General features: G+C 35.0%; 1 protein-coding gene across 1 annotated transcript in view; it reads left to right on the forward strand.

Moving 5' to 3' along the window:
• The window catches only part of spryd3 (SPRY domain containing 3), a 64,470-nt gene continuing 50,677 nt past the window's right edge, over positions 1 to 13,793 (forward strand). The window contains exons 1-6 of the mRNA XM_051096216.1: positions 1 to 161; positions 1,569 to 1,705; positions 3,831 to 3,906; positions 8,913 to 9,037; positions 9,269 to 9,404; positions 12,853 to 13,041. Of these exons, the coding sequence (XP_050952173.1) occupies positions 1,578 to 1,705; positions 3,831 to 3,906; positions 8,913 to 9,037; positions 9,269 to 9,404; positions 12,853 to 13,041 (654 nt within the window). The 5' untranslated portion in view covers positions 1 to 161; positions 1,569 to 1,577. The remainder of the gene's footprint in view (positions 162 to 1,568; positions 1,706 to 3,830; positions 3,907 to 8,912; positions 9,038 to 9,268; positions 9,405 to 12,852; positions 13,042 to 13,793) is intronic.

The following is a 13,793-nucleotide window of genomic DNA, read 5'->3' on the forward strand; positions in this document are numbered from 1 at the left end:
CATTGGTTCGCCGCATTCATTCCTCCACTGACGCCATCCAGGAAGAGCAGCTCTCACTTCTGCGAAGTTTGTCAGGTAGCCTAGCTAATGGAGTCGAAAGCTAGAAGTAAACACAAGTGGCCTTAGAATGTTATTACGTCTTACTCACTGATGTACATAAGGTATGTATGTGACGACATAATATTTGGATACGTTAACGTTACACTTGTGACTGTAGACATTTGGCCGTTTTGTAATGTTTGTATTTTATGTCGAGTAGGCCTCAAAGCTAATAATTTGTTAGCTATGCAAGGTGATTAGCAGTGATTGAAACTAACCTGCTAGTGCGAGTTAGTGCATCTGTTACTTAAAAATTATTTCCTTTTTGTGGCAAATGCGATACAAAGTTTTCTTTAAACATACAAATATGATTTAAATAATACGCTGTTGTAATATAAGATATAGTTTATTGTTGACACTATATATAGCATTGATGTCAGTGTTTACATAGTTAGATGCTTTCGTCTGAACTTATTATGAAAAGCAGATAATATCTGTATCTGTTGGTAAATATTGTAGTAAGTGCCTCTGTGTGATTGACATGATATTTATGATAATAGTTATCCTCTGTCATATTCTGAATGTATGAATGACAGCTGACACTTTACATCTGTTGAGGCCTTTAGACTCAAATGTATAGCCCAAATATGACAGTAAGGCCCTGTGATAAACTAAAATGACTGATACTGGGGAACTTTATAAAGCTGACTCAAGATGATTATTTAGTGCTGAATGATGTTCATTTTAGGTGTAGGCGGGTAGATAAATATGCATCCAATTTCCAAACCACTAAGCAGGGGTTCCCAAACTTTTTTTTTTCCTCTTCTTTGTTGGCCAAGAAGATGTTAAATATTTACTCGAAGTGTCCACTGAGATTTTAAATAATATTTCAGTAATTTCACATGTATATGATTTTCTGATAGCAGTAAATTGTCACATGACTTGCAAGTAAACAGTCTTTGTGTTTTATTTATTTCTGATGTATTTAAGCTTTTTTTAATTTCTAAATAATTTATATATGGGGCTGCACTTGGCAAGAAATCATATTGCAATTATTTCGTCATACATTTTGATGATTTCAGTGATAAAATTTAAGAGTAAGCTGTACTTTAAATAATCTCAAACCTCTTTTTAGTTCATAATGTTCATGTAATAATGTAAACTTGATCATATTAATAAGCACTGTTATTGTTAGTGTACTGTTAACTTATTAGTTATTAGTGTACAGTTATTGAATTTACATGAATAATTATAATGTTATATGTTTCATTTAAATTAATTGTGCCACTCTGTTTGTTAATTAATTATCAGCTATTTTTCATCATCTCTTCATGAGCTCTTGTTAGGGAAACCCTGCACTAGTAGTTAAAAAACTGAAAACGTATTCATTGATAGCCATATAGACTGTCCACAGTTCATTATTGCAGTTCTATTATTACTTCCATTTCTAGTGTCTTGAATGAGTTTCGAATCACAGATGCTCAATCTGAAACCTTTAAACCTTACGGCATGTGTTTTCCACTCTGCAGATCTATGAGATGGATGATATCAATTTACACTACAGATTCCTGAACTGGCGGCGCAGGATCAGAGAAATCAGGGAAGTCCGTGCTGTTCGTTATCAAGAGCGATACAAACGAATGTTGAAGAATGGAGACACGCTAAGGTAGGTTTGCCCAGCGAGTGACCCTCGCTGTGTTCTTTTTCCACTCTCTTTGGTAATCAGCTCCTGGCCTGCGTTGACCTTGTAGTTTGTATGGAAAAATTCTGCACTGCTTTTCATTTATCCTTATTTATTTGTATATTTTGAATTGCACAACCATCCACCCCCATCAATATCAGCAAGCTGGGCTTGCGAGCGCAAAGCATTGCGAGTGCGTGTATTTGAGCCACTAAAGACGTAATCAGCCTTGACTCACTTGACCTCACTGATTGAAACAATTATAATTTCAGAGGAAGTCAGTGGCTACTTGTTTTTATTTGATCAGAATAAGGATGAAAAGCAAACTCCGTTTTCCGTCGGAAAATTAAATAGGCCCCGCACATGTGATGTTGTAATTCGTCTTTTTTTAAATGCAGCATTTTCAGAATTAATTTGTATCAGTTTGTTTGTCCACTTTGAGAATTCAAAGAGTGCAAAAAATGTGTTCGCTGACTTCAAAGGAATAGTTTGCTCAAGAATATTGTAAATATTTTTAAAATGTTTTGGAAAATTCTTACACTCACCATGGCTGCAATTAATGTGATCAAAATACAGTAAAACAGCAATGTTCTGAAATATTATTCCAAAGTCAATTAACTGTTTTTTGATTGATATATTTTAAAATCAATTTTTTTCCGGTGATGCAAAGCTGAATTTTCAACTTCATTACTCCAGTCTTCAGTGTTACATGATTCTTCAGAAATCATTCTAATATGCTGATTTGCTGCTCATGAAACATTTATTATTATTATCAATGTTGAAAATGGATAGAAATTTCTAAAATATTTTTTAACGTTATAAATGTCTGTCTAATCTGAAATGTAATGCATTAAAGGTGCTAAATAAAATTATTTCTTTCCATAGAAAAAAAATACAGACCCTAAGCTTTTGAAGGGTAGTGTGTGTATATTTATATCTATATATATAAATCTATACCTGTATCCAGTCTATCTACCTGTCTATATACACTGCCTTTCAAAGGATTTTTTTAAGAAGTCTTCTCTGCTCATCAAGGCTGCATTTATTTGATTTAAAGATACAGAAAAAACAGTCATGTTATTGCAATTTATTGCAATGGTTTTCTGTTTTAATGTACTTTAACATAAAATTGATTCCTGTGATGCAAAGCTGAATTTTCAGCATCATTACTCCAGTCTTCAATGTCAAATGATCCTTCAGAAATCATTCTAATAACATGCTGATTTATTAACAATGTTGAAAACAGTTGTACTTCTTAATTTTTTTTCAGGACCTTTTGATTAATAAAAGGTTGAAAAGAACAGCATTTATTTAAAATGGCAATCTTTTGTAACAATATACACTGCCGTTCAAAATTTGGGGTCTGTGCATTTTTTCTTTCTTTGTTTGAAACAAATGTATACTTTTATTCAGCAAGGAATTATTAAATTGATAAAGTGATAGTAAAGACCAAAAGATTTCTGTTTTAAATAAATGCTGTTCTTTTTCATCAAAGAATCCTGAAAAAACATACCACGGGTTCCAAAAAATATATATAGCAGCACAAATGTTTCAACATTGATAATAAATCAGCATATTAAAGTAATTTCTGAAAAATCGTGAGACACTAAACACTGGCTGATGAAAATTCAGCTTTGCATCACAGAAATAAATTATATTTGAAAGTATATTAAAATGTAACTCTGTTATTTTAAATTGCAATAATATTTCATAATATTACTTTTTCCCCCCTGTATTTTTGATTAAATAAATGTAACTTTGAGCATAAGAGATATCTATCTATATGTATTCCTTTACATAGCATTTTGCTCTACATTTTATGGTGGCTTTAGTTCAAGTAGTATTATCGAAGATCAGTAGCATTGACAGCTCAGTGACAACTTGATCTTTCTGCAATAGTTCTGGCTTGAAGTTTTGGAAAGCTGACTGCTGTCTAGTCTTCAAAAGTAGGGCTCAAACAGTAGCTCTCACCCGTATGAAACATGTAGAAACACAACTGAACCTGATTTCAACAGCTAGTCCACACATCACTGGACATTTCAATAATGTACCTATAGCAACAGTGCTCTGGTTATTAGAGATTAAGCTTTTTATTACTTCCCTGCTCTAGTTACCAAGGGAACTCTGATGAAGTTGGCTGCTACGTGGCTCCACGCCCCTTATCAAAGGGAAACTGTTACTTCGAGGTAAGCAGCACACCTATGTTGTCAGGTTGCTAAAAACATTAGAGTCATTTCAACACCCCCTTCTGTTGCCTTTGTTAAGAAATCCAGTCACCTAAATACTAATAGGTTTATGTAACTGCATGCACTAAGATATCAAGTTATTTCAACTATTTTAACCCAGTCTGATTTTGTAGATTTTCTATATTGTATGCCTTAGTCAGTTTTTTTTTTTTTATCTGCATGGTTTTTAATTTTCCAAATGTTTGACTTATTATCTTATCGTTTTATCTTTGACAAACATTCATTTCACAGCAGTTTAATAGTTGCTTAGATAGCTCACTGGCTAATCTGTTTTTAAAATGTGTAATGCTTCCTGTGTCCATCCTCATTACAAAAGACACTGCCCATTCAATTGATATGATCAGATAGCTCCGTGACCTCTCTTGCAACTTTGTCATAAAATATAGTTTGGAAAAGAAGCTCCCAGGTGATTTAGTACCGGAAAACTCTGAGGGATTGGGCTATAAATTAGTCTTTGGGAGAGGGCAAGCGTTTTTTAATTTATGGAGCACAGCAGACGCTGCCTGGATGTGTATCTGAGGCAGGAGACAGCTCTGATGGGTTTTCTGCTGCTGGCAGATTGAGCTGGTGTGATGAACTTCCTCTCTGGGGAATTGGAGCGGGAAAGTAACACCCTGTGTGTTACTCAAAAGAGTCCTACGTACAGCCAGTGTTGTTGTTGTTGGGTTTTTTTTAAACGTATGTTTTGTCTTATTTTGTCCTTTGAAAATGCTTCAAATTTAGTCAGTATTTTAGTCTATTTAAAATGCATGTAATTCTAACTGATAAATTTAAATGTAATCATTTATTAATTGAACCTTCTACCAAATATACTTTAATCAACATAAAGAAGTATTAGCTACTTTTAAGAAGTTATTGTGTTGTGTATTCTTCCACAGAGATGATTATTAAATTTCTGTTTTAGAGACCATTTGTGACTCTGGACCACAAAACCAGTCTTAAGTAGCAATACTTACCAAATACCAAAAATACATTATAAGGGTCAAAATGATAGATTTTTCTTTTATGCCAAAAATCATTAAGATATTAAGTAAAGATCATGTTCCATGAAGATGTTTTGTAAATTTTCTACTTTGGTTAGCAATATGCATTTCTAATAACTTAATTTGGACAACTTTAAAGGTGATTTTCTCAATATTTATTTATTTTTTTTTGTATCTTCAGATTCCAGATTTTCAAATAGTTGTATATCTACCAAATATAGTCCTATCCATCAATGGAAAGCTTATTTATTCAGCTTTCAGATAATGTATAAATCTCAATTAAAAAAAAAAAGACCCTTATGACAGGTTTTGTGGTCCTGGGTCACATTTAGGATATTGCATTATATTTAGTGTGCAGTATTGTGGCAGTGACTTGTTCATAACATGAATTGTTATTTTACTTATTGGGTCTCATTCACAAATTTGTGTGTGAAACCTGCAGATAAATGTTTTCACAAACAAATCATGATTCACTAAAACTTTCATACTAAAATTTATTCTAAATTTAAGAAAAAATAAATAGGAACAACTGAAAGCACGCATACACGAAAATCACTCTTTGTCCAGTCTTAATAATCTATATAATCTATAATTAGGCTATATATAAATGTTTGTTAGGATAATGTAAGTGGATAATTGAATGGATATGTAATATTTCTCAGGATAATAGTTATAGTTATATATAATTATACATACTTATGTATATGTGTATATTTAATCTTAAATGTATATATTTAATCTTAAAATTATTTCTTTAGTACATTCTAAAAAATGCCTGGTTAAAAACAACTCAACTTGGTTTATTTGGCAACCCAGCACTGGGTAAATATTGAACAGAACACATTCTGGGTTATTTTGACCCAGCTGGTTTGGTTAAATGTTTGGTAAAAACATGCTGGGTTAATTATGTCAACTATTGTTTAAAAATTATTATATTGCTGGTTTAAAATGGACTGAAACTTATAAGAACATGCACGGAATTACTAGAGGCAACAGCAGTAATCAAAAGATGAACATTTATTTTTAAACAAGAACACATAGACAGAATACAATACAAATTGAGTTTATTTGGGTGAATACAGCATAGTTTACAATATTACATACATTTAATCTTGTTTAACAAGCATTTTAGACAAAAAAAGTGTAACATTTAGTGTAGTCAGCCATTCTCTGTAATTGCTTTTTACTAAAAAAAAAAAAAAAAAAAATTATAATAAAAAGCTAACTGAAATACTAATTTCTATGCTGGTGTGTCACCGAAATCTGAGCCGGTAAAGGGCTGCTTTTCTCCGTGTTAACTGCAAACTTCAGACTGCAGCCTCGTGTTTCTCTTGTAGCTGAAAGATGCCTGACTCCAAAACTTGCCCATAAACAAACAGTACTGACATTAGAGAACATATTTTAAGATTAAACTTATAAAGTTAAGTATAATAATGAATAAAATCCATTTATTTAATGCAAGGCAAAGGTGTTTCCATCCGGCGAAACAACTGCTGCTAATGCAGCTGAATGACATCTTGTCCTTATGTTGTGTTACGTAAAATGATAAAATTTACAGCACAGTAAAGGCTTTATAAATGAAATAAAATGTATACAAACCTTTATTTCGCTGAAGAAGTGCAAATCGGTGGCACTGAGAACCTATCCCTCCTGTAGAGGACTCAAAAAGCCTGCGCTCTGACTGACTGTGACTCAGCAGCTGGGTTTTTTCGTCAGAGACAGGCTCAACCAAGCGGTTGGGTAGAAAAAAATGACCCAGCAACTTAGTTACAAAAGAACTATCCAGCACCTGGGTAAAAAATATTAAAAATAACCCAATAAAATGACTCTACAAGTTGAACCCAGCATTTGGGTTAAAGAAAATTATCCCAGCATCTGGGTAAAAAAATTAAAAATAACCCAGTAAAATGACCCAACAGGTTGAACCTAGCATTTGGGTTAAAAAGTTACCCAGGATTTTTTGGAGTGTAAGAAAAGCTGAGTTGGACCAGCTCGAGCTGCCAGGCTTCACTCAGTGACAGTGCATGTATGGCTGGCTAATAAATCTTTGGGTCTGTATAAAAGGTGTTTTATTGTGTATGAACTGAGTTTTGAGGACTGTACACTTGGCATTGCTCAAAGATCTGTCGAGGGCACATCTGTAGACAGCATCATATGGGGTTGTGTTGCATGGAGTTTTTAGAACCAGCTAATCAATGTCTTACTATGTATACTTGAAACTTCCAGGCAGATGTGTTGAGGAAAGTTGGAGGTAAACTCTGCAGGACACCGGCCCTCCAGAAACAAGTTTGGTGACCCCTGTCTTAGACAATTTAAAAGCTAATTTTCGACAGTAACTATAAGCAATCCACATCTGGTTGCTTTAGAAAAAAAGCATTTTCGCATGCCAATCCTTGTCATCTCTTAAGTCGAGTCAGTGTTTTGGTTCTGTCCATTTTTGGAGGAATTACTGAGATGGTAACATTTATTCTATTTTAATAATCATTTGTGGCTTGTAAAACATTTCTCAAAGACCAGACTGTATCGCAATCATATTGACCAATAGCATCACTGTGTGCGTGATTGTGCACCCTGGGAATATCTGCAGCCAGTGGGAATGAATGTGACATCTTCAGCAGCGAGCTATGAGTAATCAATAAAGAACTCGCTCTTGCTTTATACGCTCTACATCACCTGATTGTGACGCAGAATCCTTCAGATTGGCAAAGTCTGGGAACTTTTTTTCCTCCTTCTCCAGAAAGGTCATCTGCCAGTCGGGATATGCGTCAGCGTCGTCCTCATGTTTCCTCATTAGGTTTTCACAGGGGTTTCATTTCAGCCCCTGTGGGCAGGGAAGTCAGTGCTCCATCAAAATTGGACCGTGTTGCTGCACCTTCACCGCCTGTTTCAACATTGAAGTGCCATACAGTGATTAACCCCTGCTCTGTTTTCTCAGGGTGCTCACGTGTGCATGTGCAAATCAGTTTTGTCCTTAGTCAAGTGGAAATATCTCTATTAGTGTAATTGATTATTTTCCCTGGAGCTCCGGCGCGGAATTTTGTAGCCGCAAGGTTCATGGCAAGGTTCTTCGTCGAAGCTGCGGTAAAATAATTGACTGCCCTTAAATTAATCATTGTGCACTGAATTCGCTGCAGGAAGGTCTTTAACCAGCAGCAAGTGTTCGTATGTAGGTTATCAGGATTTACAGTTGCTTCTCAAAGCTTGGAAAGCAAATCCTCGAAAGAGACAACAAGGGAGATGAGGAAACTTGGACTTAAATCTGTGGGAACCGGTGGACTCCCTTTTGTACGCTCGTGTGTGGTTTTGGCTGTGCCCGCGGAGTCAAGTTTAGTTTGTGGAGCAATAACTGGGTAAATTTGTCTGTGCTTGCCCCCTCCAAGGGTACAGCTACAATCGATGAGTCACGTTCTGTGGGATTAATTCGTCTTTATTGCATGATAGTCCTTCAAAATCAACAAATTTTCAATTAAACTAATCGCTCCGTCTGTCTGAGAACTTGATTTATGAGCATGAGAAAATGTAACAAATGAGCTTTGGCAGTCCTTTCCAAATTTCATAGCTGTATGTTGGAAATTTACTAGCTTTGAGGAGGTTGCCATGGAGAGGGTGTGGAAGTTGTTCCCGAGATGCTTTGCATACAAAGGGAGAGATAAGTAGTAGCCAAGACGTTAAAATTCTTAATAGCAGGTTACCTGACATTTCCATCCTGTGACTCAGTCGAATGCTTCTTGTTAACTGTTGATTTCTACATCGCCTGTTATTTTGGAATCGGTGCCGCTCGTGACGCACATTACCGATGGCATTTGCTTAGAAGTCCCTGAAAGCATCTTTTGCCCTTTAGTCATTTCAAAACAAACTGTCATTAAAAAAAAAAAAAAAAAAAAAAAAAAAACTGAATTGTTTAGCTGTGCTCCACGTATACTGATGCCCATGTGTTTTTAATGGTTTTTATGCTACTTCAAGGTGACCATTATGGATACTGGAGTGAGAGGGACAATTGCTGTCGGGCTGGTTCCCCAGTATTACAAACTTGACCATCAGCCTGGCTGGCTTCCACATTCAATTGCTTATCATGCAGATGATGGAAAGTAAGAATTCTTATTGTTTTACTTTCAATTTGTTGACTTTTTCTTGTGTTTTTAAATATTTAAGGTATTTTAATAGATAATTGATTCAAATATTCTTTTAAACAAAATGTGTTTTTTGTCAACTTTGTTTTGTTGGTTGCCTAGTGGAATTTTTTGATTCAGCCTCACTTCTTCTTTCCGTGAACCTTTCCAGTTTTAAGTCACTGGTGACTCTATCTCTCCTGTTCCCAGGCTGTACAACGGCAACCCTGTCGGTCAGCAGTTTGGTCCTAAATGTAACCGCGGTGACCGAATCGGTTGCGGTATCTATGCAGAGACTTTTGATGCCGGACTCGTCACTGTGTTTTTCACAAAGAATGGCAAGGAGGTGAGTCTCAGTGCCTTGGTGCCGAAGTCACACCAATTTACAGAAATATGAACGCAAAAAAAAGTACTGAAGAAGTATGGCGTTTTACAGAAAGTTGTCGGAAAGAATAATGCTAATAAATGGTATTCATCAAAGAATCTTTACGTCGACGCCGACATACAGCACCGTTGCGTTACAGCGTCCAGAGTTTGAATCCCGGCTCGTGGACCTTTCCCGATCCGGCCCCCTTCTCTTCCTCCCACTTCGCTTCCTGTCAGCTATGATCTGTCCTGTCATCAGTGTTGGGGGTAACGCATTACAAGCAACGCGAGTTATGTAATATTATTACTTTTTCCAAGTAAGTAGTAAAGTAACGCATTACTTTTTCATTGACAAGAAAATATCCGAGTTACTTTTTCAGATAAGTAACGCCAGTTACTTTTCCCCCATTTATTGATTAAAAGCTCTCCTATCCACTTGTTGAGAGAAAACAGAAGTAAGATGTTAGTTCTAGAATAAATGTGAACATGCATTAATTCATTTCACTAACAAAAAACTGATTCAGTATTCCTCAAAATGAATAAAAACAGTGAAATTCAACTCAGAATATGCCGCAAACCTGCAATAATTAAATATGTTAAATAATACAAATATCCTTTGTGCATTTAATCCCATTTTATTAACCGATGACTTTGCTGCCGACCTTTGATGATACAGTTTAACCATACTAATAAGCAAAAATTACTCAAGATAATCTAACGTTTGTTTTCCTTTTTTTATTGCTGAAGAGTTGACGTTTTTTTCTTCTGCGGTCTACTGTACAGACGTGAATTTACTTTTCTCAAAGCCTGAGGCTTTTGGTGTGAAAAGGCTTTTACATTTGCCAAAAACAGAACTTTTTATATTAAAAACAATCAAGCGAGCCCTGCCCAGATTTAAAAAGTAACGCAAAAGTAAAGTAACACATTACTTTCCATAAGAAGTAACTAAGTAATGTAAGTAGTTACTTTTTTTGGGGAGTAACTCAATATTGTAATGCATTACTTTTAAAAGTAACTTTCCCCAACACTGCCTGTCATAATAAAGGCAAAAAGGCCAAAAATAAATCTTTAAGAGTGAATCTTCATAAAAGTATCACAGTTTCCACACAAAAAAAATTTAGGCAGCACAACTGTTTTCAGCATAATAATAATAAACAGAGCTGGGTTGATTATTTACTGGTTCCAATTACATGACAAATTACATTGTTAAAGGATTACTCCACTTCCAGAATAAACATTTTCTGATAATTTACTCACCCCCATGTCATCCAAGATGTTCATATTTTTCTTTCTACAGTCACAAAGAAATTATGTTTTTTGAGGAGAACATTCCAGGATTTTTCTCTATATATTGGACTTCAGTGGTGCTTAACGGATTGAAGGTTAAAAATGCAATGGAATAAGGGTCTAGCGAAAGATCTGCCATTTTCTTAAAAAAAAAAAAAAAATCCTCTAACTTTAAAATTGTCTGACATTGCTGTTTTATGTTTTTTTTTTTGTAAAGGGCGTATGGCCTTCTTTGCACGTTCGCTTTGTAAACACTAGCAATGTAGGATGATTTTGAATTTGGAGGAGAAAATGAGATTTTTCGACCTACCCTAACTGTATTGAACTGGAGTTACACTGCAGAGCTAGACAAGATGAGCATTTGAAGTTAGAAAGTATATAAATTATAAAATTTTTTTAGAAAATAACCGATCGTTTAGCTAGATAAGACCCTTATTCCTCGGTTGGGATTGTGTAGAGCCCTTTTTAAACTGCTTTTTGTAACCTTCAATCCGTTAAGCACCATTGAAGTCCACTATATGGAGAAAAATCCTAGAATGTTTTCCTGAAAAAATTTGATTTCTTTGTGACTGAAGAAAGAAAGACATGAACATCTTGGATGACATGGGGGTGAGTAAATCATCAGGAAATTTTTATTTTGGAAGTGGAGTAATCCCTTAAATTAACGTAATCCATTACATTACACATTTTAGGTAATATAATCTGACTACTTTTAGATTACTTTTGACTCGTTTATCACATTGATTAAAATAATCTCGTACCATATTGATATAAATAAATAATATAAAAATAAAACACTTAGTAAAAAAATGAAATATTTTATTTGTTAACCTGCATGTCATATAACAATTAACTAGTGACAGAGAACGGTGAACATGCAAATGTGATACTTAATTAATATATTTATTATTTAAAAATCTCTAGGGGTACTTCAAGGAAATATATCTGGTGAAAGAGGTTCAGATTGCAAAAAAAGTTTGGGAATCCTTGCATTGCATGTAAATAATAATAATTAATGTGCATTTTAATGTGTTTTAAAGGCAAAAGCCTTCCAAAGACATAGTAGTACATGGTTAAATAACCCACTGAGTAATATTTCAAACAAAAATGTATGCATTCATCAGTACAGTAGTTGATGTTGAAAGACTTCTTAAATCTGAAGTGATTTTTGTAAATCTAGTGGTTAAATGCTGTGGAATATTTAAAAGATTAAAAATAAGAATTAGGGATTAATGAATAATTTATTGCTCTTGTGTGAATAATACGTAATCATGTAAATGTCTAATTACAAGTATTTTAAAATGTAATTTAACATAATTACAAGTACTTAATTTTTGGAATTTGATTATGTAATCTGGATTACATGTAATCACTTACTACCTAGCTCTGCCAAATCAACACATTAGCATGATTTCTGAAGGATCATGTGACACTGAAGACTAGAGTAAAGCTGCAAATTCAGCTATGTATGGCAGGAATAAATTACATTTTAAATGATATTCAGATAGAAAGCAGCTATTTTAAATGCTAATAGTATTTCACAGTATTACTGTTTCTACTGTATTTTTGATTACATAAATGCAGCCTAGGTGAGCATAAAAAACACTGACTTCAAACGTTTGAATGGTAGTTGTGTTGACTGTATTAAATATCAATGAACTGACATTTATAGATGATTTAGGTAAAAAGAAAGTTTAAAGGTTTGAAACATCCCTTTAATTCTGTTTTTTGCCAAATTGCCAAGTAAAAACGTGTTAAACACATTTAATTAATTGCAAGTGTAAACTTTGACAACCCTGTTAGACACTATAGATTTAAATGCTCTTTAGCTAATCACATAACATCTGCATCAAACTAGTTCTATAGTCCATTGTGTGTAATGGTTTTGTTTATTACTCCATTACAGTGCTTACTAGAATCTGTAGAGATAAAGTCTTTGAAGACACAATAGTCTAGTCTTCAAATTGAGGGTTGTTTTCTGATGACTGGTTTTCCTGCGGGCCAGATAGTAGGGTCAGGAGTGATACAGACATCATTTCAAAGGGAAGTCTTTATTCTCAGTTATAATGCGCTGTAAAATAGTGGTTAACTTTATGGAATGCTTTAACAGAGCTCTCTTTATGTGTGCGTGTGAATGGAAGGTGGGGTCAGTGGTGGTGCCGGTGGCTCCAGATGGGCTTTTCCCTGCCATTGGCATGCACTCCCTCGGCGAGGAGGTACGGTTGGACCTGCAGGCGGAATGGGGTTCGGAGGAGGAGGACAGCGTCATGATGGTGGACAGCCATGAGGATGAATGGGCACGCCTGTATGATGTCAGAGTCAGCGGGACGGTGAGTGGGGGATGGCCATCAAAAACCAAACCAATGAGTTTCATAATCATTTTTGACTCTGCAGGTCTATGGAAAATCTGATGAGTTGAGTGCCGGCATGGTGATAGACTGTAAAGTAAACTGTATTTTACACTGGGTTCATGGGAACTCATATATTGTTAGGAATTAGTGGTGCTTGCAAAGGCAAGAAACAATATTCCTGTTGCCATATTTAGGCTTAGGGATTGTAACAAACCCCGAACCTTGGCAGACATGAGTGATGATGTTTTGCGGCTCATTTCTAAGCAGTTGAACGTATGATAAAACTGGCTCAGAGATTAGCACTAAAAGAGGAACATGAGCGAGTTCTACCATGGTATGTCATGGTATTCACATTCCTAATAAAATGTCCCAAAATAGCTTAGTTCTTGGCCCCAATTACATGGCATTGTACTCAACCACATATTTACATGGAAGTGCCATCAACCAGAGCGTCATGACCATGTTTTCCTGGTAAGAGAGGATCATAGCCGTTGTTGTGGAGTTGCGATTACCACCCACATACACCAATCAATCAAAAGTTTGGGGACAGTAAGATTTTTAATGATTTGGAAAGAAGTCTCTTGTGTTCGCCAAGACAAAATGTGACCCTGGACTACAAAACCAGTCATAAAGGTCACATTTTTGAAATTGAGATTTATACATCATCTAAAAGCTAAATAAATAAACATCCATTGATGTAAGGTTTTATTGGATAGGACAATATTTGGTGG

This window comes from Labeo rohita, chromosome 23 (assembly GCF_022985175.1).
Source record: "Labeo rohita strain BAU-BD-2019 chromosome 23, IGBB_LRoh.1.0, whole genome shotgun sequence".
Lineage (NCBI taxonomy): Eukaryota > Metazoa > Chordata > Actinopteri > Cypriniformes > Cyprinidae > Labeo > Labeo rohita.